This window comes from Rana temporaria, chromosome 1 (genome assembly GCF_905171775.1).
Source record: "Rana temporaria chromosome 1, aRanTem1.1, whole genome shotgun sequence".
NCBI classification, from domain to species: domain Eukaryota; kingdom Metazoa; phylum Chordata; class Amphibia; order Anura; family Ranidae; genus Rana; species Rana temporaria.
In genome coordinates this window covers 474,276,056-474,298,428 of record NC_053489.1, presented here as the reverse complement: position 1 = coordinate 474,298,428, position 22,373 = coordinate 474,276,056, and the positions used below count along the sequence as shown (strand labels likewise).

At 42.6% G+C, this 22,373-nt stretch overlaps 1 protein-coding gene across 1 annotated transcript in view; it reads left to right on the top strand.

Moving 5' to 3' along the window:
• MCUB (mitochondrial calcium uniporter dominant negative subunit beta) overlaps positions 1-22,158 on the top strand; it is a 135,646-nt gene extending 113,488 nt beyond the window's left edge. Inside the window, exons 3-8 of the mRNA XM_040329348.1 lie at positions 2,939-3,109; positions 4,401-4,505; positions 4,990-5,150; positions 13,971-14,174; positions 19,211-19,327; positions 21,952-22,158. Of these exons, the coding sequence (XP_040185282.1) occupies positions 2,939-3,109; positions 4,401-4,505; positions 4,990-5,150; positions 13,971-14,174; positions 19,211-19,327; positions 21,952-22,029 (836 nt within the window). The 3' untranslated portion in view covers positions 22,030-22,158. The remainder of the gene's footprint in view (positions 1-2,938; positions 3,110-4,400; positions 4,506-4,989; positions 5,151-13,970; positions 14,175-19,210; positions 19,328-21,951) is intronic.
• Positions 22,159-22,373: the final 215 nt, after the last annotated feature.

The following is a 22,373-nucleotide window of genomic DNA, read 5'->3' as shown; positions in this document are numbered from 1 at the left end:
CCTCCTAACCCATAACAGCTATAGCCAAAACAGGAACTGAGAGAAAATCTCTCCAAAGGGAGGGAATCTCTGGTTGTCACCAGAACTAGTCTCCACAGATCAAGATTCCCCCCAATTATTCCTGTTCTGTGACTATCCAAAATTTAGGATGTTCTTTCACTTTTCATGATAATGGTAAACAGGACAATTGGAGAGGGTGAATACTTGGAGAATTACTATAGACCAAGGAGAATTACATACATAGGTTGAAAAAAAGTTCATCTAGTTCAACCAATAAAAAAACAAAAACAACCATACAATCCCATATATACAATCCTATACCCAGAGGGAGGCGAAAAACCCCAGCACAGCATGATCCAATTTGCTACAGCAGGGGAAAAACTTCCTTCCTGATACTCCCCAGATCAATTTTATAGATCAAATGAATAGATACAATGTTAATGTTCAAGCCACAAGTGTGGTGGTGTTTTTTTTAATAATAAGTGCAACAATTTAGATGTAAAAGGTAATATTTTTGATGTTTCAAATAGTACATTTTTTCCCTGCTGCTTTGGATTGCGTACATGTACGGGATTTTTGTACTTCTGGGTAGGAGGCGCATTAGTTTGTGCCTACCACCCCGATTGTGCTGCCATTCGCTGCAGCACAAGCCAATCAGTGGGTCGCAGCCAGTGATTTCTGGCCAGAACCTGTCGATTGGCTGAGCAAATGACAGAAGGGAGCCTTTTATACAACACAGGGCTCTCTACTGTCGATGTCCTGGTTTTTCTTTTCTTTTTTTTTTCTCCCTGCTAACGGAATAAAAATAGGCATATTGCTTAGTAAAAATAGCACACATTACACACAGTAAACATTATTAGGCACACATTTAACCCCTTGGTCGCCATAGATGTTTACCCCCCTCCCAGCCATTGTTAAAGGTACAGTGACAGTGCATATTATCACTGTATTAGTGTAGGTGGCAGTTAATTACCCCGCACCCCCCCCCCCCAGAGTCTGTTCATGTCAGATTGCTCGCTGCACTATTGCAGTCCCATTTATAAGTAGCTGATCACAGCCATTAGTAGTACCAATTTTGTAGATGCAATAACATTCAAGCAAACCAATCAATATACACTTACTGGGATTTTGTTTACCAAAGACATGTAGCAGAATGCATTTTGGCCAAAATGTATGAAGAAATTTGTTTTTCTTTGTGTTAGAAATGTTTTTTTTTAGCAGAAAGTAAAAAAAAATAAAAAAAATATATATATATATATATATATATATATATATATAAAATTTATACAACATTTTCGGTCTTTTGGTTATCAAATACTACCAAAAGAAAGCTCTATCTGTGTGAAAAAAATTATATAAATTTTGTTTGGTTGCATGATCAGGCAAAATAGCGCAGAGCTAAATAGCAAAGAATGGCCTGGTCTTGAAGGGGGTAAAATCTTCTAGAGCTGAAGTGGTTAAAACATTTATCTTTTCATGTGGTTTTATGAATAAAAATATAAAACAATATTCGTAACATACAATAAAGCAGACAGGATATACGCGGAAACCCTCCGAGTAGGATCTAAAAGAACAGTATAAAATACAGATAAGGCCTTGCTCAAATGAGTGTACTTAAGCATACGCTTGTGTGAGGGCCGTGTTTGCCTGCACTGGGAGGCAAAGGTGTTCTGTGAATCCCTGTGCAAGCAGTCTCATCCATGTCAGTTGGGATGCAGCGGGTCCCCAACCCTGTGCTTGTGAACCTGCACTTGTGCAACTGCTGCATCCCAATTGAAATGAATGGGACTGCCTGCACAAGGATGCATGGAACACCTGTGGATCCCGTGCGGGCAAGCACGGACCTTGCACGGTAACACTCTTAAGTATGCCTATGTGAACAAGGCCTAAGGAGAACATAACTTGACTACATTTATTAAGAATAATAACACCTTATACTGTGTTTCAATTTGCAACAAATAGAATAATAAAAACCTTAAAAATAAATATATGAGGGAAAGGTATGCTTAAATCTCAATTCTTTTGTTTTCTGGCAAATTCCAGTGGCTTTTTGGCCTCTACAAATAGCATAGAATTCAGGAATGGTTTCCAGCGATTCATAGATAAAACGTTATCAAGGACTGGCTCATTATGTGAACATATCATTTAAACATAGGGGAAATGTAGTGCTTTAACCACTTGCCGACCAGCGCATGCACATTTACGTCTACACAATGGCATGGGCAGGCAAATGGGCATACCTGTGGCCCGGTCATTTATCACCAAATGGTCCGGGGCTGAAGTGGTTAATGGTACTCTCATAAGGATATTTTGGGGTAATTTTTATGGCATGTGAATGCTACATAGATTTGTGTGCATGGTGGAATCCATTTAGTAACCTGTATAAAGCTTGACACAGTTTTTCTTGCAGTTCAATTTCCTGTTTTGCTTTTAAAGTGGTACTAAACTCTCCTATACTTTACAGCCAAAAGAGCTGCCATCTTGGCCTCTATTTCATCAGCAATTGGCATGGTGCTGCATAAGCTATGACATCAGCCATTTGATGGCTTGACAGTTAGGTTGGGAGCTAACATAAGAACACTAGCAACTATTAACAGCTATCATTGAAAGCATGCCTTGAAGGTTACTTTTATGGGAAACTGTTAAATTGGTGGCTTTAGTTCTCTTTTTCAGGCAGTGTTACAATACACAGTACAAATACAGTTTCATAGTGATTGTAAGATAAAGGTTGTAAGATTGACACACACACACACACAGTACAATCTTGTTCACTACAAAAAGAGCATGAGGTAGAGTTGTACATTATGCCACTTTTAGAGAAAAACTCTGCTTATGTCATACACAAGTCTGTAAAATGAACTGAATATTTTGTGCTGTTAGAGGTCATTTAAAATTGGAGTTGAGAAACCCTAAAATATAATTTGTTTGTGTGTTGCAGATGTGGCTGTCCACTATAAGCATGGACTCCCTGTTATAACGGTCCCCCTGCCATCTCGTGATGAACGTTGCCAGTTCACCATTAAACCCTTCACAACTACAGTAGGGAAGTTTTTAAAGGACATCCAGAATGAGGACCGAGGAATTCAGAGTCTGACTGCATTATCCACAGGTACAAGAGAATGAAATAAATAATGAAAATGGCATTACTTGTTGTTATATGAAGTCAGACTTCTTTTTCTTTGTGCATCCAGTGGCAAACCTAAGGCCCCTTTCACACTTTTGTAACTTGTCCTGTGACTTGGGACTGCAAAGTCGCATGATAAGTCATACCCCATGATTTCCAATAAGTATCATTCATATCAAGTCGCACCAACTTCAAAGTAGTCCCTGTACTACTTTGGTCCAACTTTGATGCGAGTTGAGGTCCATCGACCTCAAGTTTACACGGGCATTTTCTGAAATCGCGGCCGAGAAATCACGGTAAAATTTGAAGTCACGGATGTGTGATAGGGGCCTAAGTAATTGCAATGCTTCCATTCGCGCATCTAGGAAGTCACAACATTTAAATCTGATTCCACTTTTAAATGCTGCTGACTGAGTTATGCCTTGTTTCCACTGAACGGAACGGTTCGGGTCAGTATGTTTGGAACGGTTTAGAATGGACCGGTCTATTCTCGTGAGTGTTTCCACTGCAAATCGGAATGTCGGGACCATACAGGATTTAGAAAAAATGCCTAGCGCGTCCACCAATCAGTGAGATGTATCTGTAGGTCCGCCCTAATGGAACTGTTCCATTTCTATGGCCCCACATCTGAAGCAGGACCCAGAATGGTCCGGTACGGTTCGCTTTTATGGCACGCTTTCATAATGGAAACACCCAAAATAGCGTACCGAACCGATCCGCTCAGTGGGAACGAGGCATTAGACATGCCGCAGAAAGAAAACTGGATCTCGTTCCGGCAATAGCTGCCCTTACTTATTCTCATATGCTAAACCCTAAAGATAGGACAGCATACTTGGTCGTTATGGCAGATTCATACCCTAATTACCATACCATAATATCACGATCACTCTATTTGCTCCTGCTATCTTTTTCAGGTCTTCTCCTGGTCTGACATCTTCTTTATTTGACAATTGGGCAGCCACTGATGATGTATCCGCTGCAGATATCACCCTGGCACGCTACTTTGGTGCCAGGGCGATATCTGCTTTTTGTGTGGTGCATCTGTTCACCACTAGGATTTATAAGCCCCATCCATATCAGAGTTGGTGCACAATTCTTATCATATATATTCTCTAAGTCCGATTGTTGCAGGATTGACTTGTAACCATATAGCAAAATATCCTACAAGATTGTAAGAGATATAGTTGTGCAAGTATTTCCCTGTGTGATTTGGAGAGCAGTATCTCTGCCAACATGCTAAAATGTTTTTTTTTATGCAAATCCTTTTTATCCTCAGATGGTATCAAGTTCTCTGCTTCAACATTGATGGACATCTTATTGAAGAATGATTTTCACCTTGTTATAAACAACTCAACGTACCATGTCCAGTCTCTTCAGACAGGTATGATGTGAATATGACTCAGACATTTTTGTCTTCATACAAGTCATTTTTGTGAACAAAACAAGAAGGTTACAAAAGCCGTAGCTTCAAATGGCTCTCGTCTCTTCTGGCTGTAATATGTGACAGGTTCCATGTTGCTCATCTGGCAGAGCAACTATTAAGAAATAGACAAAAATAAATAAATAAAGCATATTGATTCAATAAAATAATTGCTATATTTTTTCATTATGTGTAAACTTTTCCTATGTTCAGTATCAAATAATTTCCAGGGCACAGACTATTCAACAGTAAAGTGACGCAGAAAGTCATGCATGCAAACTGGATGGAAAGAGATGTTCCTTATAACTCAAGGTCCTCTTCAATGAAGGGATCTGAGAAATGCCTGCGAAAAATTGGGCTTTGAGATGTGATCTTCCCAGATTGTTTGTAGACCTTTCTGCATAACATAGGTGAAGCAATATGTAAGTATTTATTTTCCTTTTAGACAAGCAGCCTACTAATGAGTCTAATGGATTGGATCCTGTGAAGTCTTTGGTCCATGACCTGTATTCAGCCTTGCACTTAGAAGAATATCATCTAAACCAAGAACAGGAGCTCATACAAAGGATAGAAGCCTTCAAGGAAGAGCTACTGCCCCTAGAGCAGGTGAGTTGAAATGTCTTCTGCCAGCACTTATTAACCAATACTTTTGTTGGGAGAGATACTAGAATGATGTGGAGGAGAGGGGTAGGGGAGAAAAAGATGTAATGACAATAAGAAGCGACCCGTTTGAAAATCATCACCTACTAAAATCGGATATAAATATAGTTCACAATACCGTTCCTATACGACTGTCACAACTCCGACACATGAAGAATAGAGGTTAAATGATTATTGTCCCGACAGAAGGTAAACAAGTACTCACAGCCATCGATTGTATCTGGAAGAGTACTTAAAGTCATCCCAGTAAAACCATTTCTGGTTATTTCAGAGGGCTTGTCCCTGAAGGCCGCCGTAAGGTCCTCCATTTCCTGGATATCATTTACTTTGGCAAACCGCTGCTCCACAGTTGGAGGAGAGCTACTTTTCAATACACTGGGGATGCAGGCCTTAGCCGCATTTAATAGCTGTACAAGAAAAGTTTCTTGTAATGTTTTTACGTGACATAGGGGTCAGTTGAAGAAGATGCCCGCTGGATCAGCTGCCAGAGAGAAGCCCATTGTGTGATGTATAACTGGAAAAAATGCATATATAGAGAGTCCAAGCCTCAAAGATTGCAAAAACAAAATGAAAAGGTTCCCCCAGGGTTTTTTTTTGTGACATAGTGTATTAAATTAAAAAGTTGAAGCTATATTAAAATAAAATCTTTGCTTTTATTATACAATGAATGAAAAACAGTGAGATTATCAAAAATGGTAAGCTCTGGTTACAAACAGTTTAGAAGATGTACCAACACATAAAATAGTCGGCTCGGCAGTACAGTACATTATATGCCATTGGTAAATTGACTTCCATATGAGTATCCAACACGTTTCGACCAATACTATGACGTTCTTCAAGGGGATTTGTACTCTGGTGAGATATATCAGGTAAATATCAAGATTCTGACGCTGCCAAAATACTGACATCTGTTATAAAAATAATAGGGATATATTTACTGCTCAGAAAGTAATGAGAAGGCATATAACCAGAGATTATGACTAAAATGTATATAGTGGTCCGGGAATCCTCACAGAACGTCCCCCACTCTTCCAAGTGGGAGCCAACCAAAAAATAGGCTTACAAGGAGTCACATGTACGGACCTTCGGGGGGGGGGGATGGACGACACCTGTAATAGTTCAATAAGTATTTTAATTAAAGATGGTGTGAGATAATAGTATGTTTTAGCAGCATGGGTAGCGTCAAATAGACTTATCCCCACCCGCATATTATGATGTATTGTAATCTTAGCATAAATATGTATAAAAATAGAATAGGGTATATTGTATTATATTTATTACTATATCTGAGTTTCATATTGTTAATATTATATGAAAATCATTGAATAGGGTAGGTATAGAAAATAAATAAATGCGGAGTAGCCCTCATGCTGATAACAGAGTGATTAAAAGGATGAGAAGTTATATATTTAATGGGTGATGAATAAGTGTATGTCTTGTGTATGTGTGTATTGGGGAGTATGTGGTGAGTGAAATGTGTCGGAGTTTGTAGGTGAAAATATGTCTACCAAGAAAATGGAGTATAACTGTAAAAAAACAAATGTGAAAAGAAAACTATAAGAGAGTTGATGTATAATCTCTAAGACCGGTTGCCAGAAGGTTTGTAAGGCAGGGCAATTCCAAAATACATGCAAGAATGTGTCATCTCTGAGTTCCACATTACTAGCAAAGCGCGGGATGATGAGGGAAGAGTTTGGCCAGTTTAGCCAGTGTTCTATACCACCTGGTATAAGAAATGTCTTGGTATTTATTACAAATTGATGCCTTATGGGCAAAGACCTGCATTCTCTACATTTTGCTTTTCTGAAAATCTAATTCCCAAATCATTATAGAGAATCACAAATCCAGGTGCTCTAAGGCTCAGGATGTCCTTCATACATCCAAAATGGCAAACTAGAGAAAATCCAAAGGAAGAGCTGGCACTTCTGGATATAACATCTATGATCTTTATTATATCCTATCAAGTTAAAAAGGATGAGCAGGCGCGTTTTGGCAGCAAGCCTTGTTCACAGCTCAGTCCAAAAATGACAAACACAATATATATATATATATATATATATATATATATATATATATATATATATATATAATAAAATGCCCAAATACCTCCTCCAATTAATTCATTAGATGATGTCATCAATCGGAACAACATTGCTGCGTGATTGCAAAGGAGGTACAATACAAAATAAATGTAGAAAAAACATACAAAGTTAAATTAAAATACATCAAACATAGAAATTGGACCTGTGGAAGAAAGGGGACATAAATAAAATGACCTGCAAGTGTGCAGATGTGCTGAAGAGCTCTGTCAGGGCATGAAAGCCAAACAGAGCTCTTCTGCGCCTGTTCAGTAATGGCGGAGCTGGTGCAGAATAGGACTGCTTTAATTGCTGTCTGTGTGATTCACCTTATGTTTTTCTCATTGAGACCACTGTAATAGAAAGAAAGTGAGGGGAATCCAGACCTTTTAGGCCACTTTCACACACGCGGACTGTTCATTTCATCAGTTCAATCTCGTTTTTTCAAATAATGTTTTTCATCCATTTTTACATACGTTTTTTAAATCCTCAAGTTAGATTTATTAACCTCTTGAGTCCTGAAGCCATTTTTTCATGCAAAAATGAACTGATTGTCAGTTTACATCCGTTTTTCATCTGTTCCGTATTTGAACGGAAGAAATATAGGGGTTTGATCTGTTCCAAAAAAATAGATTTTGGTGGAAGTGAATGTAAATAGATGATCCTCTATTTTCCATAGAGATTCATCGATATTCGTTTTTCATCCATAAACGGATGGATGGAAATTGGACAAACGGTCCGCATGTGTAAAAGGGGCCATAGAGTTGTTACCACAGCAAGAAATGAGGGGAAATCTTCTAATGGAGACACTTGTTCCATTGACTTTAGTGAGATTTCTTCTCTCTTCCTGCAGCATCATCAGACAGAAAGAAACCCACTTAAGTGAACAAAATGAAGCTTGGGACTTTCAGATACTGAGGGTAACAGTATATGTAAATACGAGAAAAGGGGGGATGTATGAAATTGAAATTTGTTTTATTCAATAACATTAAAATTAACCCTGAAACAGCAGGGACTGTATAGTGCAATAGCACACATATAAAACATGCACAATAGTAAATGTATATTGTAGATGATACAGGCTTGAATCCACACAATTGGTTAATGATAAAATACATATATATAGTATTTATCGGCGTATACCGCGCACATTTTTTGAAATTCAGGGCAAAATCGTGGGTGCGCGATTTACGCCGATACCCGCTTCCCGCGCCGAGTTTGAATTACTGCGCCGGCATATACCGAGCGCAGTACACTCGTGTTATAGTCGGGCAGGCTCGACTTCTCTCGCAGTCACGTCCTGGACGCACAGGACGTGACCGCGAGAGGAGCCGAGCCTGCCCAACTATAACACGAGTGTACTGCGCTTGGTATATGCGGGCGCAGTAGTTCAAACTCAGCGCAGGAAGCGGGGAGGACAAGGCATAACGACGCCGGACCCGACGAGAAGGACACCACCGAAGACGCGGACGGACGCCGGACCCGACGAGGCCGCCGATGGACGCCGCGCAAGACACCAAAACTGTAAGTACTAAAATCTTTTTTTTTACAGGAATTGCGGGTGCACTTTAGGGGTGCGCGCTATACGCCGGAGCGCGCAATACCCCGATAAATACGGTGTATATATATATATATATATATAGATAGATAGATAGATAGATAGATAGATAGATACATACATACATACATACATACATACATACATACATACATACATACATACATAGTTGTGCTAATAAGTTTACATACCCTGGCAGAATTTTATTTCTTAACCATTTTTCAGAGAATTTGAATGATAACGCAAAAACGGCTGGAGCCATTTATTATCAATCAACTGTGTTTACTCTTTTTAAATCATAATGGCGACAGAAACTACCCAAATGACCCCGATCAAAAGTTTACATACCCCAGTTCTTAATACCGTATATTGCCCCCTTTAACATCAATGACAGCTTTAAGTCTTGTGTGGTATTTGTGTATGAGGCTCTTTATCTTCTCGGATGGTAAAGCTGCCCATTCCTCTTGGCAAAAAGCCTCCAGTTCCTGTAAATTTTTGGGCTGCCTTGCATGAGCTGCACATTTGAGATCTCCCCAGAGTGGCTCAATGATATTGAGGTCAGGAGACTGAGATGACCACTCCAGGACCTTCACTTTATTCTGCTGTAGCCAATGACAGGTCGACTTGGTCTTGTGTTTTGGATCATTATCATCAGGGCCGGTGCTAGACTATTTTGCGCCCTAGGCGAGACCAGCTACTTGCGCCCCCCCCCCCCCCAAAAAAAAAATCATAATGAATTCAATTTTAGCACCAGAACTGGTCCAGGTGGAGAAGGGGTTCAGCCAGGTGAAGGGATAGAGCCAGGTGGACAGGAGGGGGGGGGTGCAGGTAGGTGGAGGGATAGAGCCAGGTGGAGAGGAGAGGTGCAGCCAGGTGGAGTGGAGAGGAGAGGTGCAGTGGAGAGGAGAGGAGAGGTGCAGCCAGGTGGGGTGGAGAGGAGAGGTGCAGCCAGGTGGAGTGGAGAGGAGAGGTGCAGCCAGGTGGACAGCAGAGGGGAAGTGCAGCCAGGTGGACAGCAGAGGAGGGGGTGCAGCCAGGTGGACAGCAGAGGAGGGGGTGCAGCCAGGTGGACAGCAGAGGGAAAGTGCAGCCAGGTGGACAGCAGAGAAGTGGGTGCAGCCAGGTGGACAGCAGAGGAGGGGGTGCAGCCAGGTGGACAGCAGAGGGGAAGTGCAGCCAGGTGGACAGCAGAGGAGGGGGTGCAGCCAGGTGGACAGCAGAGGGAAAGTGCAGCCAGGTGGACAGCAGAGAAGTGGGTGCAGCCAGGTGGACAGCAGAGGAGGGGGTGCAGCCAGGTGGACAGCAGAGGGGAAGTGCAGCCAGGTGGACAGCAGAGGAGGGGGTGCAGCCAGGTGGACAGCAGAGGAGGGGGTGCAGCCAGGTGGACAGCAGAGGAGGGGGTGCAGCCAGGTGGACAGCAGAGGAGGGGGTGCAGCCAGGTGGACAGCAGAGGAGGGGGTGCAGCCAGGTGGACAGCAGAGGAGGGGGTGCAGCCAGGTGGACAGCAGAGGAGGGGGTGCAGCCAGGTGGACAGCAGAGGAGGGGGTGCAGCCAGGTGGACAGCAGAGGAGGGGGTGCAGCCAGGTGGACAGCAGAGGAGGGGGTGCAGCCAGGTGGACAGCAGAGGGGAAGGGCAGCCAGGTGGACAGCAGAGGGGAAGGGCAGCCAGGTGGACAGCAGAGGGGAAGGGCAGCCAGGTGGACAGCAGAGGGGAAGGGCAGCCAGGTGGACAGCAGAGGGGAAGGGCAGCCAGGTGGACAGCAGAGGGGAAGGGCAGCCAGGTGGACAGCAGAGGAGGGGAAGTGCAGCCAGGTGGACAGCAGAGGGGAAGTGCAGCCAGGTGGACAGCAGAGGGAGGGGGGGGGTGCAGCGTGGTGGAGGGAGAATATAGCAAAGTGGACAGCTAGGTGGATGGATGCAGCCAAGTGGAGGGGGTCACACACCAGTGATAAGATCATCCCCAGCGCTTCCCCCACCACCTGACAAGTTCCTACCTTGGAGCACTTCTTTCCATCTCCCTCCACATGTCACAGGCTGGGTAAGCTGCAGGATCAGCTTTGCTTTGGGCTCCACACTCCTCCAGGACAAGTGGCTTCGGCCCAGCGTGTGGCCAGTCTAGGCCTGGGTGGATCCATTCTGGGTGTCTATGCCCTGCTCCTCCAATGGTTGCACATCACCCAGAGAGGGAGGCGGGGCGGGCAGAGAGCTGACACCCACGGCTGCTGCTGCCTGCTGGACATCAGCATGGTCACCTCTGGCTTAGTGCAGCGAAGGGGACGATCTGTCTGCTTCTTCTCCCTGCCTAGTCACTCTGCTTCCATTATCCATCCCCCTGCTTCCATTATCCATCCCCCTGCTTCCATTATCCATCCCCCCTGCTTCCATTATCCATCCCCCCTGCTTCCATTATCCATCCCCCCTGCTTCCATTATCCATCCCCCCTGCTTCCATTATCCATCCCCCCTGCTTCCATTATCCATCCCCCTGCTTCCATTATCCATCCCCCCTGCATCCATTATCCACCCCCCCTGTTTCCATTATCCACCCCCGTTTCCATTACCCCCCTGCTTCCATTATCCATTCCCCCCCCTGCTCCTTCTTCCATTATCCCCCACTGCTTCCATTAACCCCCCCCCCCCACTCCTTCTTCCATTATGCCCTCCTGCTTTCATTATCAACCCAGTCTCCATTAACCCCCCTTGCTCCTTCTTCCATCATCCATCCCCCCTGGGCCCTGCTCTGCTTCCGCCATTCCTCCCCCCCACTCCTTCTTCCAGTTCCATTATGCCCTCCTGCTTTATTAATTATCCACCCGACCCAGTCTCCATTAACCCCCCCTTGTTCCTTCTTCCATCATCCATCCCCCCTGGGCCCTGCTCTGCTTCCGCCATTCCTCTACACAGAGAGAGAGAGAGAGAGAGAGGGTATACAGAGAGAGAGAGAGATAGAGGGGGTATACAGAGAGAGAGAGAGAGAGAGGGGGTATACAGAGAGAGAGGGGGTATACAGAGAGAGAGAGAGAGAGAGAGAGAGTGAGAGTATACAGAGAGAGAGAGTATACACAGAGAGAGAGAGGGGGGGTATACAGAGAGAGAGAGAGGGGGTATACAGAGAGAGAGAGGGGGTATACAGAGAGAGAGGGTATACAGAGAGAGAGAGAGAGAGGGTATACAGAGAGAGAGAGAGAGAGAGGGTATACAGAGAGAGAGAGGGTATACAGAGAGAGAGAGGGTATACAGAGAGAGAGATTGAGGTATACAGAGAGAGGTACAGAGAGGATATAATATAAAAGATGGAGGGAGAAACCTTCAGGGTGAAGACGTGTGCTCTGCTCTGTAGCCTCCTATTCACCATCCCCCCCCATATACAGCTACAGACAGTCCTACTCCTTGGCAGAGATTCCAAAATTGAAGCAGAGAAAAGCCCGTGCACACACCTGTTTAGCAGAGCAGCCGCATGGCTTGTGATCACTTCCTGTATTTCTCTGTACCATGTGACCAAACAGTCACATGGTCTGAGACATCACCAGGGTCCTTCTACTGGCCAGGAACTAGCCGCTACCCTTAGGTAAGGGAGTCGGGACTGGCTGCGCCCGGCCCGGGCCACATCCAGTGACAGCAGCTGACAGGAGCTGCGGCGCATTAGCACACCGGAGCGGGACACCGGATAATAAAGTATTAAAAAAAAAAAAAAGTAATTTTTCCGCCCCATCCCAGGCTGCGGACCTGCCCGCCCCAAGCGGCCGCTTGGTCCGCCTGGTGGTTGCGCCGGCCCTGATTATCATGTTGGAATGTCCAAGTATTTTCCATGTGCAGCTTCCTGGCTGATAAATGCAAATGTTCCTCCAGTATTTTTTGATAACCTACTGCTGCATTCATCTTGCCATCAATTTTGACCAAATTTTCTATGCCTTTTGTAGCTCATATATCCCCAAAACATCAGCGATCCATCTCCGTGTTTGACAGTAGGAATAGTGTACCTTTCATCATAGGCCTTGTTAACTCTTCTCCAAATGTAGCATTAATGGTTGTGGAAAAAAGGCTCAATTTTGGTCTTATCACTCCAAATGACTTTGTGACCTTGTCCTTGTCTCTGTGCTGTTTGGCGTATTGTAAGCGGGATACTTTGTGGCATTTGCATAGTAATGGCTTCCTTCTGGCGAGTCGACCATGCAGCCCATCTTTCTTCAAGTGCCTCCTGTATTGTGCATCTTGAAACAGCCACACCACATTTTTTAGAGAGTCCTGTATTTCATCTGAAGTTGGTCTACCTGACCATGGTTTAGTTTCAACAGAACCCCTGATTAATAATAAATGGCTTCAGCCAAACACTAACCATGAGTGAACGAAAAAAGTTTTTGTTATTCATCATCTCTGAAAAATGGCCAATAAATCATACATTCTGCCAGGGTATGTAAACTTATGAGCACAACTGTGTGTGAATGTATGTGTAATATAATATGTATGTCAATAGCATATCAAAACAATAGATGTTCAACTTTTACAACACAGTAACGCCCTATGAATAAACTTACAATTTAGGAATAATATGATGGATAGTAACAAGGAATTCTACATATGAGGGATGCTTCTGGAGCAGGCAGGCACATATGGATGGGCCCCCTCAACTGGTCTTGATGATCGCACAAGGGATATCTCTAGGTCCCCTCAGATATTGGGTTCTACAATATGTGAAATTATCAAAAAAGGTGGTAACAAATTGGTAAGTGGAGGGAAATCAGATCTCCCAAGCAGGCAACAGACAGCAAAAATTTCCTGATAGGGATTTTAACCCTTCCCTTAATGCATACAAAACAATCAAAACGTTTTATCTATTTTTTTCCAGTGTAGGTGTAAAATAGAAAGAAAAATTGTGATTTGTTGAGACAATTAAAGATACATTGAATTGTGTAAAAGTTGACATTGAGTCAGTGACATAGCTTTTACTGGTAAAGCTTTGACATAGAATGTCCACCAGTTCTGTAGTCCCTGCTACATTTTCTGACCATGATGATATGGCAACAGGATGCAGCTGTCTATGTGCCTATTCTGAGATCCGCCAACAGAATGAGATTGGATGGAACATAACATAGATTTTGTACACTGCTAATTCATCTTTCTGTTTTTTTAGATTAGGTTGGATATAATTGCTAAATCAGATGCCAGAAGCAATATTCTTATTTGGACTGGACTGGCAGTGCTGTCTACACAGGGAGGAGCTTTAGGCTATCTCACATGGTGGGTCTACTCTTGGGATATTATGGAGCCTGTTACATACTTCCTCACCTATGGAAATGCCATTGCCTTCTATGCATATTATGTTCTAACCAAGCTGGTGAGTAGAATGCTCAAGCAATACAACTGGTTTCATGTTATGGTACAGTTTAACGGGTGATTATGCATATTCATTTTCATACTCTAGAGATCAGCTATCAATATTCTGGATACATGAATCTGGTGGCATTACTGGGGATGCCTGACAGCACGGCGGTCTGCTTGTTTATATCGGCAGACCACCGTTCTGTCCCTGTGGGGAGCGATCACGGGTGGACGGTGGACATCGCGTCCGCCGGCCCACTGATTGGCTCCTCCTGTGGCCAATCAGCGCGTGACCGCGGCTCCGGCAACGCATGCGAGCCCCCCCAGTGGCTTCTGAACAAAATCAGGTACATGACTTTGCGCAATAGAGCCGCCTTGCCACAGTATATGTATGGCAGGCCGTCTTTAAGTGGTTAAGTAATAAAGTTGTAGTCTAGATTGTTGAAATGTGAATGCAGTTGGTGTACTACCTATCATGCAGTACATTGCCAAGAGTTATACTTTTATTTATTAGAAATAGAAGGAACCTAAGATGTACCTTCAATTGCAGTCTAAGTGTATGATAAACATGAAAATGTATACATTCATTTGATATTTCATATTCTCAAATGGCTTTCCTGAGACTTGCAAATCCCCATTTGGCTTTTCTATATTTTTATTAAGTAAAAACCAAACCGCTAAGAATGTAGAGTGGAGATGAAAGGGTGAAGAATAGAGAGGGCAGGGAAAGAGGTGACAGGACACTCTTTATGTTGTCAGTTTGCTATAATTTGGACTAGAAAGGTAACTAGCAGAACACTAGTTATGTCTGTTTCTTTTAAAGAAAGTTTGTATTTTGCGGTGTGAGAAGTAGTGGAAGCACACGTACCACATGAACTACATTAAAGGTCCTCCAGGTTGGTATGTTACCCTCATAACTCAGTAGATATCAAAAGGGAAAAAAAGTGTGCTTATCTAGTGCAATATACAGCTGCAAACTCAAAATGTTTATACAAACAAAAATTAACATAGAAAAAGGTGGAGTCGCGCTAAAAAATGTGTGATAAATTATGTCTTATCCAATCATAAGGGACAAAAATAAATATAAAAAAGTCCAATGATGAAAACAATGAAGAAGAAAGTTCATATAAAAAATGTGGTATATATAAAAAAATGTGGTATAGCAAATAATGTGATCAGTTCAGTGAAAAATCAAATTCAAAAACAGCTATCCAAAAAAGTAAAAGAAAATCTGGATCAGAGGATAAACCACGGACATGGATCACAACTTCTTGGTATTACTGACCCTTACCAGATAGGACGATCCAAATGGATCAAGCCAAGCAAGTAGCCATACACCTGGGCTGCACAGGGAATCGGAATCTTGAAGCGATCCTCCCAATGGTCCTCCAGCAGAGTATCCAGGGAAAAACAAATGAACTAAAATAGTGTGATACTGTATGGAGCACTTGCATGTATCATGCCCCAGTGACTGGCAAACTAACAGTGTGACACATACAAACCACAACCACCACCACCACCACCACAGTACACACTGATCCTTACCAGAGCCCTGGAAATAACAATCGCAAACAGCATATGTAGTGTGTGCAGCAGATGAAGGCTTTCCACAGAGCGATCCTCAGACAAGCAATCAAGCTGTTTTTGAATTTGATTTTTCACTGAACTGATCACATTATTTGCTATACCACATTTTTTTATATATACCACATTTTTTATATGAACTTTCTTCTTCATTGTTTTCATCATTGGACTTTTTTATATTTATTTTTGTCCCTTATGATTGGATAAGACATAATTTATCACACATTTTTTAGCGCGACTCCACCTTTTTCTACCTCATAACTCAGTAGTTAAAGAAAACGTGGTCATAAAAACCACTAGAAATCACCATGTGGGTAAAATAGCAAGCCTGTTAGGGATCAAATGGTCTGGCTAAAAAATGGCTCTGCAAATGCTAACTTTCTAAAAGTGTGAAACAGGGGCGGACTGACAACTCATGAGGCCCCCGGGCAATAGGAGATTATGGGGCCACACAGTATACACACACTGAAAAGGTACCGGAGAGGCGGGGCAGCTATAATCTTGGGATTTTTTTTTAAAACACAGATTTTTACATACTGTACCTGGTTTTACTGAAGCTGGCAAACCTGATGGAGCCCTTGGGCAGTGCCCGAATGGTCAGTCCGCCCCTGGTGCGAACATACCCAGGATATAAAGGTCTGGACAGAGAAAGAGGAGTTTTCTGAAACTGAATACAAGAGACATAGAGCCAGATAAATTAAACTTCAGCTTTACTCTTTTTTATTTTTTTTAGCTATACAACGCCAGGGACATTCCTTACCTATAATGCAGTGTGTCCCATGTCCAGCTGACTGCCCCATTACATGGAAGCCAGTCCAATGCACTGAGTAATATAGATTTTTGTTTGACATCACCACATTTAAGGTCTAGTAAAACTATTAGGCTACATGTCCGCGGACGTTTTAAAAAACAGACTGTAAAGCTAGTACAGACGCTATGAAAAAAGCAGCGTTTTTAACACAATTTTTTCCGCGTTTTACATTGAATTCAATGCACGTTTCCACGTGCTAGCTTTCAGCCGCGTTTTTCTTTTTCTATTCAAAAATCAATGTTTTCCTATGGGAGCCCATTGATTTGAATAGAGGTCGCACCAGAAGTCGGATCAAGATGATCCGACTTTCCGGACGACTCGTGTGCGGAGAATCTTGAAGGGAAACCAAAAAATTGCAAAAAATTTAAAAAAATATTTGTGTGAGGTCCCCCCCCCCCCAGGACGATACCAAATCCCCCAAAAAAAAATAAAAATGGCGTGGGGGTTCCCCCAGGATCCATACCAGACCCTTATCCGAGCACAGAGCACGGCAGGTCAGGAAAGGGGGGGGCGAGCGAGCCCCCCCTCCTAGACCATGCCATGCCCTCAACATGGGGGGTTGGTGCTTTGCTCCCCCACCCAAACACACCTTGTCCCACTGTTGATGAGGACAAGGGCCGCTTCCTGACAACCCTCGGTGTTGGTTGTCAGGGTCTGCGGACGGGGGGGCTGATCGGAATCCGGGAGCCCCCTTTAATAATACAAAAACAAAAACAATACAAAAACATCATACAAAAAAGTTTACATTTTTGCGGGGTTCCCCTCCAAAAAAATTTTGCAAACGAGTCGCTCTGCATCCCTTTGGATTTTCAATCCCTCTGTTTCCGAGAGGTCTCGGAAGATAAAGAGAATGCGCCAGGGTATAGATAAAATTACTCGAAGCGTATGCTTCGGAGGCTGGATCTTTGTACCCGTATATATGTTTTATTGTATGTTTTTATGAATGTATTTATGTGAATTTGAGAAGTTTTTGTAATTTTATAAATGTTGGTAAAGTAAATGTTTGTAAAGTATGTAAAAGTTTTTATGTGAAAAATAATAAAACTAATTCAAACAACATGTCTTAGAAGTGTGGGAGGAAATTGGAGTACCCAGAGGAAACCCATGTAAGCACAAGGAGAACATGAAGACTCCATGCAGTTAGTGTCCTGACCCGTACCTGTACACTTGTTACAGACCAATAACCATTGAAATGATTAAGGTCTGGAATCAACATAACAGCCATACAACTAGCATTTTTATACAGGGGTCAGCAGTGGCAGCTCTCATATTTCTTTTGCTGTTATACAGGTGCACAATAGAGCAGAAGGTAGCACTGAAGACAAGTTATGTCACCTCTAAGCCAGGGGTGCCCAACTTGTGCCCTTGGGTGCCACATCGTTTGACTACCTACTCTGGTATGGCAAGACCAGATTGTGGTTTGCAAACCTGCCATCCCAGCGCATCAACATTATGGATGGAGCCAGGGATGCAGGAAGCAAGCAGCTGCAGAGTGAGCAGGCACTACATAAGCCAATTCTTCCACTATAGCGCCAGCTCCTCTCCCAGGCATTTGTAATCCCTCCTCCTGGAACTGGAATCAGCAGCCAGTGATGCCTGCAGAAAGGGATAATAAAAGGTACATTTTTGAAAATAACAGTTTTAGCACTGGGCATAGGTATTATGTGAGCTTTGCAGTGGGCATAGTTTTTTTTCAGTGGTTTAGTATTGTTGGTTCAAATCTCAACCATGGCACTACCTGCCTGGAGTTTGCATGTTCTGCCCGCGCCCGCCTGGGTTTCTCTGGGTACTTCAGTTTCCTCCTAGACTCCAAATACATGCTGGTAGGTTAATTGGCTCCTGTCCTAAATTGGACCTAGTGAATATATTAATGCGAGTTAGGAGCCTTAAATTGTAAGATCCTTGAGGGCAGGGACTGATGTTAATGTACAATATATGTGTAAAGCACTGCGTAAATTGATGGTGCTATAGAAGTGCCTGTAATAAATAATGTTTTTAAGGCTGCTTTCACACTGCTTCGCAGGTGTGGTTCAGTGCTCCTGCAGGTTACCTGCTCTGAGCAATAGACTCCTATTATATCCTGTGGGTTTGGTGCACTTTCAGAAAGTGCACCACACCTTCAAGAAATTATAGAAGTCTATGGCAGTGTAGGAAAGCTGTAGGTGCAGGTAAACTGTAGTGCATCGGTGTGAAAGCAGCCATAGGAATCTTTCACATGATCGGTCCGATCTGGTCCCCCTGTCTGTTTTTCAGATGGACCTCATCAGACCCTTCATTCACCTCTATGGAGTGGTAGATGTAAATAGACTTTTGTCTGTTTACACCCCACTACCTCCGATCTAAAAAAGCAAAACAAAAGGGTATCCATCCTCCTCGTCTGGGTGGCTTGGAGGGCCCAAATAGTGGACAGATCCCTCACTGAGTAAGCAGATTCCACCCCGTGTGAAAGGGGACATATAGGAGGACAGTAAGGGGGATATTGCATGCCCGTGATGGGTTACTCGCTTTTCAAAGGGTTGAGCGAAGAGCGAGTAACCTGTCAAGGCCCACAATTATATTAACATGATTTGATTTTAAGTTTATAAACCCATTGTTATACTCTGTTATGGACTGTTGACTTTTTGAACATTTAAGCCAGCACTGTCTGTCTTCGATAGGACTATATTTATCCAGATGCAAGAGACCGTCAGTTCCTGAATTTCTTCTACAAAAGAGCCAAGAAGCAGCACTTTGATGTAGACAAATACAATTGGCTGAGAAATGAACTGGCAGAGGTATTGACTTTAGCTGTATTACATTAAGTAGAAGCATGGGGTAAAAATGAAAGACACTGGAAACAATCTAGACACATTGATTACCCTCAATTTTCAGCTTAGCTTAACGCTCCTGTTTATGTTAATAGATTGGGAGGGGGAACAGCACTAGCAGATGCTCTCAGCTCTGCCATTCTCAGGTTCTTTTCAGTGGACGTTGCGTATAAGAACATTTTGCCAGTGATCATCTGACTGCCCTTATACATCATTATCCAGCTTATCTGGATCAAGCAACTGTCATCAAACATACCGTTGTGCTCACAAGTTTACATACCCTGGCAGAATTTATGATTTCTTGGCCATTTTTCAGAGAATATGAATAACACAAAAACATTTCTTTCACTCATAATGTTTGGCTGAAGCCATTTATTATCAATAAACTGTGTTTACTCTTTTTTTTTTAAAATCATAATGGCAACAGAAACCATCCAAATTACCCTGATCAAATTTTTACATACCCTGGTGATTTTGGCCTGATAACATGCACACAAGTTGACACGAAGGGGTTTGAATGGCTAGTAAAGGTAACCATCCTCACCTGTGATCTGTTTGCTTGTAAGTAAGCGTGTGTGTAAAAAAGGTCAATGAGTTTCTGGACTCCTAACAGACCCTTGCATCTTTCATCCAGTGCTGCACTAACATTTCTGGTTTCTGAGTCATGGGGAAATCAAAAGAATTGTCAAAGGATCTGCGGGAAAAGGTAGTTAAACTGTATAAAACAGAAAAGAGATATAAAAAGATATCCAAGGAATTGAGAATGCCAATCAGCAGTGTTCAAACTCTAATCAAAAGGTAGAAAATGAGGGGCTCTGTTGAAACCAAACCACGGTCAGGTAGACCAACTAAAATTTCAGCCACAACTGCCAGGAAAATTGTTCGGGATGCAAAGAAAAACACACAAGTAACTTCAGGTGAAATACAGGACTGTGAAAACATGTGATGTGGCTGTTTCAAGATGCACAATAAGGAGGCACTTGAAGAAAGATGGGCTGCATGGTCGAATCGCCAGAAGAAAGCCATTACTATGCAAATGCCAAAGTATCTTGCTTACAATACACCAAACAGCAGAGACAAGTCTCAAACCTTCTGGCACAAAGTAATTTGGAGTGATGAGACCAAAATTTAGCTTTTTGGCCACAACCATAAACGCTACATTTGGAGAGGAGTCAACAAGGCCTATAAAGAAAGGTACACCATTCCTACTGTGAAACACTGAGGTGAATCTCTGATATTTTGGGAATGTGTGAGCTACAAAAGGCACAGGAAATGTTGTCAAAATTGTTTGCAAGATGAATGTAGTATGTTATCAGTATGTTAACAAACGCATGGGACGTACTTGGACATTCCAACATGACAATGATCCAAAAAACTAGGCCACGTCGACCTGTCATTGGCTACAGCAGAATAAAGTGAAGGTTCTGGAGTGGCCATCTCAGTCTCTTGACCTCAATATCATTGAGCCACTCTGGGGAGATCTCAAACGTTCAGTTCATGCAAGACAGCCCAAGAATTTAAAGTTTAGCACATCACTGCCCTTTCTTAAAGGATAAGTTTAAAAATAAATTAATAAATACAAATTTTTTTTGCAGATGGCGCTGCTCCTGTTTTTCTAAATAAAATATAATGTGCTTTGATTTATTTATTAATTTGAAACCTGAAAAGCATCTGCTGATCACTGGTGTCATGTAGATGTGTGTATCCGTACATCCCATATGGGCAAGCAGATATATTGACGGGAAGAATTGATGAACTAACACAACGCTCAGCAGCATCATGGTAGTTCATTGTGAGCTACAAGCTGACAACTTCATGTCCCGGCTTGTAGTTTATTCACACACAGAGCTGTGAGCGAAGCCCTGCACGACTGTTCTGATTTCAAATACTGACAGCTAGTACAGAAACCTTCTCCCCGTACTACTGTCATAGATAGTGCAGGGATCGGACAGCGGCTGCCGGGCAGCATTGGACTGCAGCATTGGAAATATGTTACATGTTCCACCCGTTTTTGGGATGAAACATGTAACATGTTCTCAAAGGTGAACGTCTCCCTTAAAATGTCAGTTGTGTCGACATGTAGGATGTACTATTAGTGTAACATGGAGGAACATGTTTGATGTGGGCAAGACCACTAACTCTGACAAAAGCCTCGGCAGGTAAATTTTTCCAGCATATAATCTGATGGGTTAACGTGTGACGTGAATTATTCTTTGACAGGATATATCTTAGCCATCATAAACATGCTTCAGGCCCCGTTCACACTTGGGTGATAAGAATTGAGGACAGAATCGGCACGACTCTCCTCGCAAATGCAAATCATGGAGAAATGTGTGACATGCTCTTGGGTGCCTCTCATCCTGAATGGCATCCCAAGCGTGGTGCGATTTTTCTAACATAAAGCGCTTGTAAAATAGCACCTGCTCAGGGCGAAAATTTGGTTCTTGAACTTCTTTTGGGTGACAAACACGCATAGGGAACCCAACTTAGGCGCAGTGTGAAAGGGGCCATACTGTCAGGATTTCACCTCTATGTATCCTGTATCTGTACATCTGCTGAAATTTTAATATAATTATTTTTCTCCTCCTAAGACCGAAGAAAGTTTGAGACGCCTGCGGAATCCTCTAAAACTCAAGCTTCCAATTGAGCAACTACAAGAGAGAGAATAACATGGAATTTTTTTTATTCAGTTTAGAAATGTTTTTGTGTTTTAAATAATTTTGTAAATTGAACTGAACCTTATGACCACTACTTTAAGAGACTACAATAAACGATTAATAAAAGGTGGTCCAATTTTATTTGTGCAGTCTCTATCTTTAAACGTACACTATTTATGTTGGGAGTCACAAAGTTATTTGATAAAGGAATGTGTGAGGCTGTTTTATTGATTAATAGGATTAGACATACTGTGAGTGTGACTACCTAACTTTTACTCAAAGAATGGACAGAAGCAGAAGAATATGAATAACTAGAACTAGATAATCCAATGTGTAGAAAACTCCTCTTAAGAATT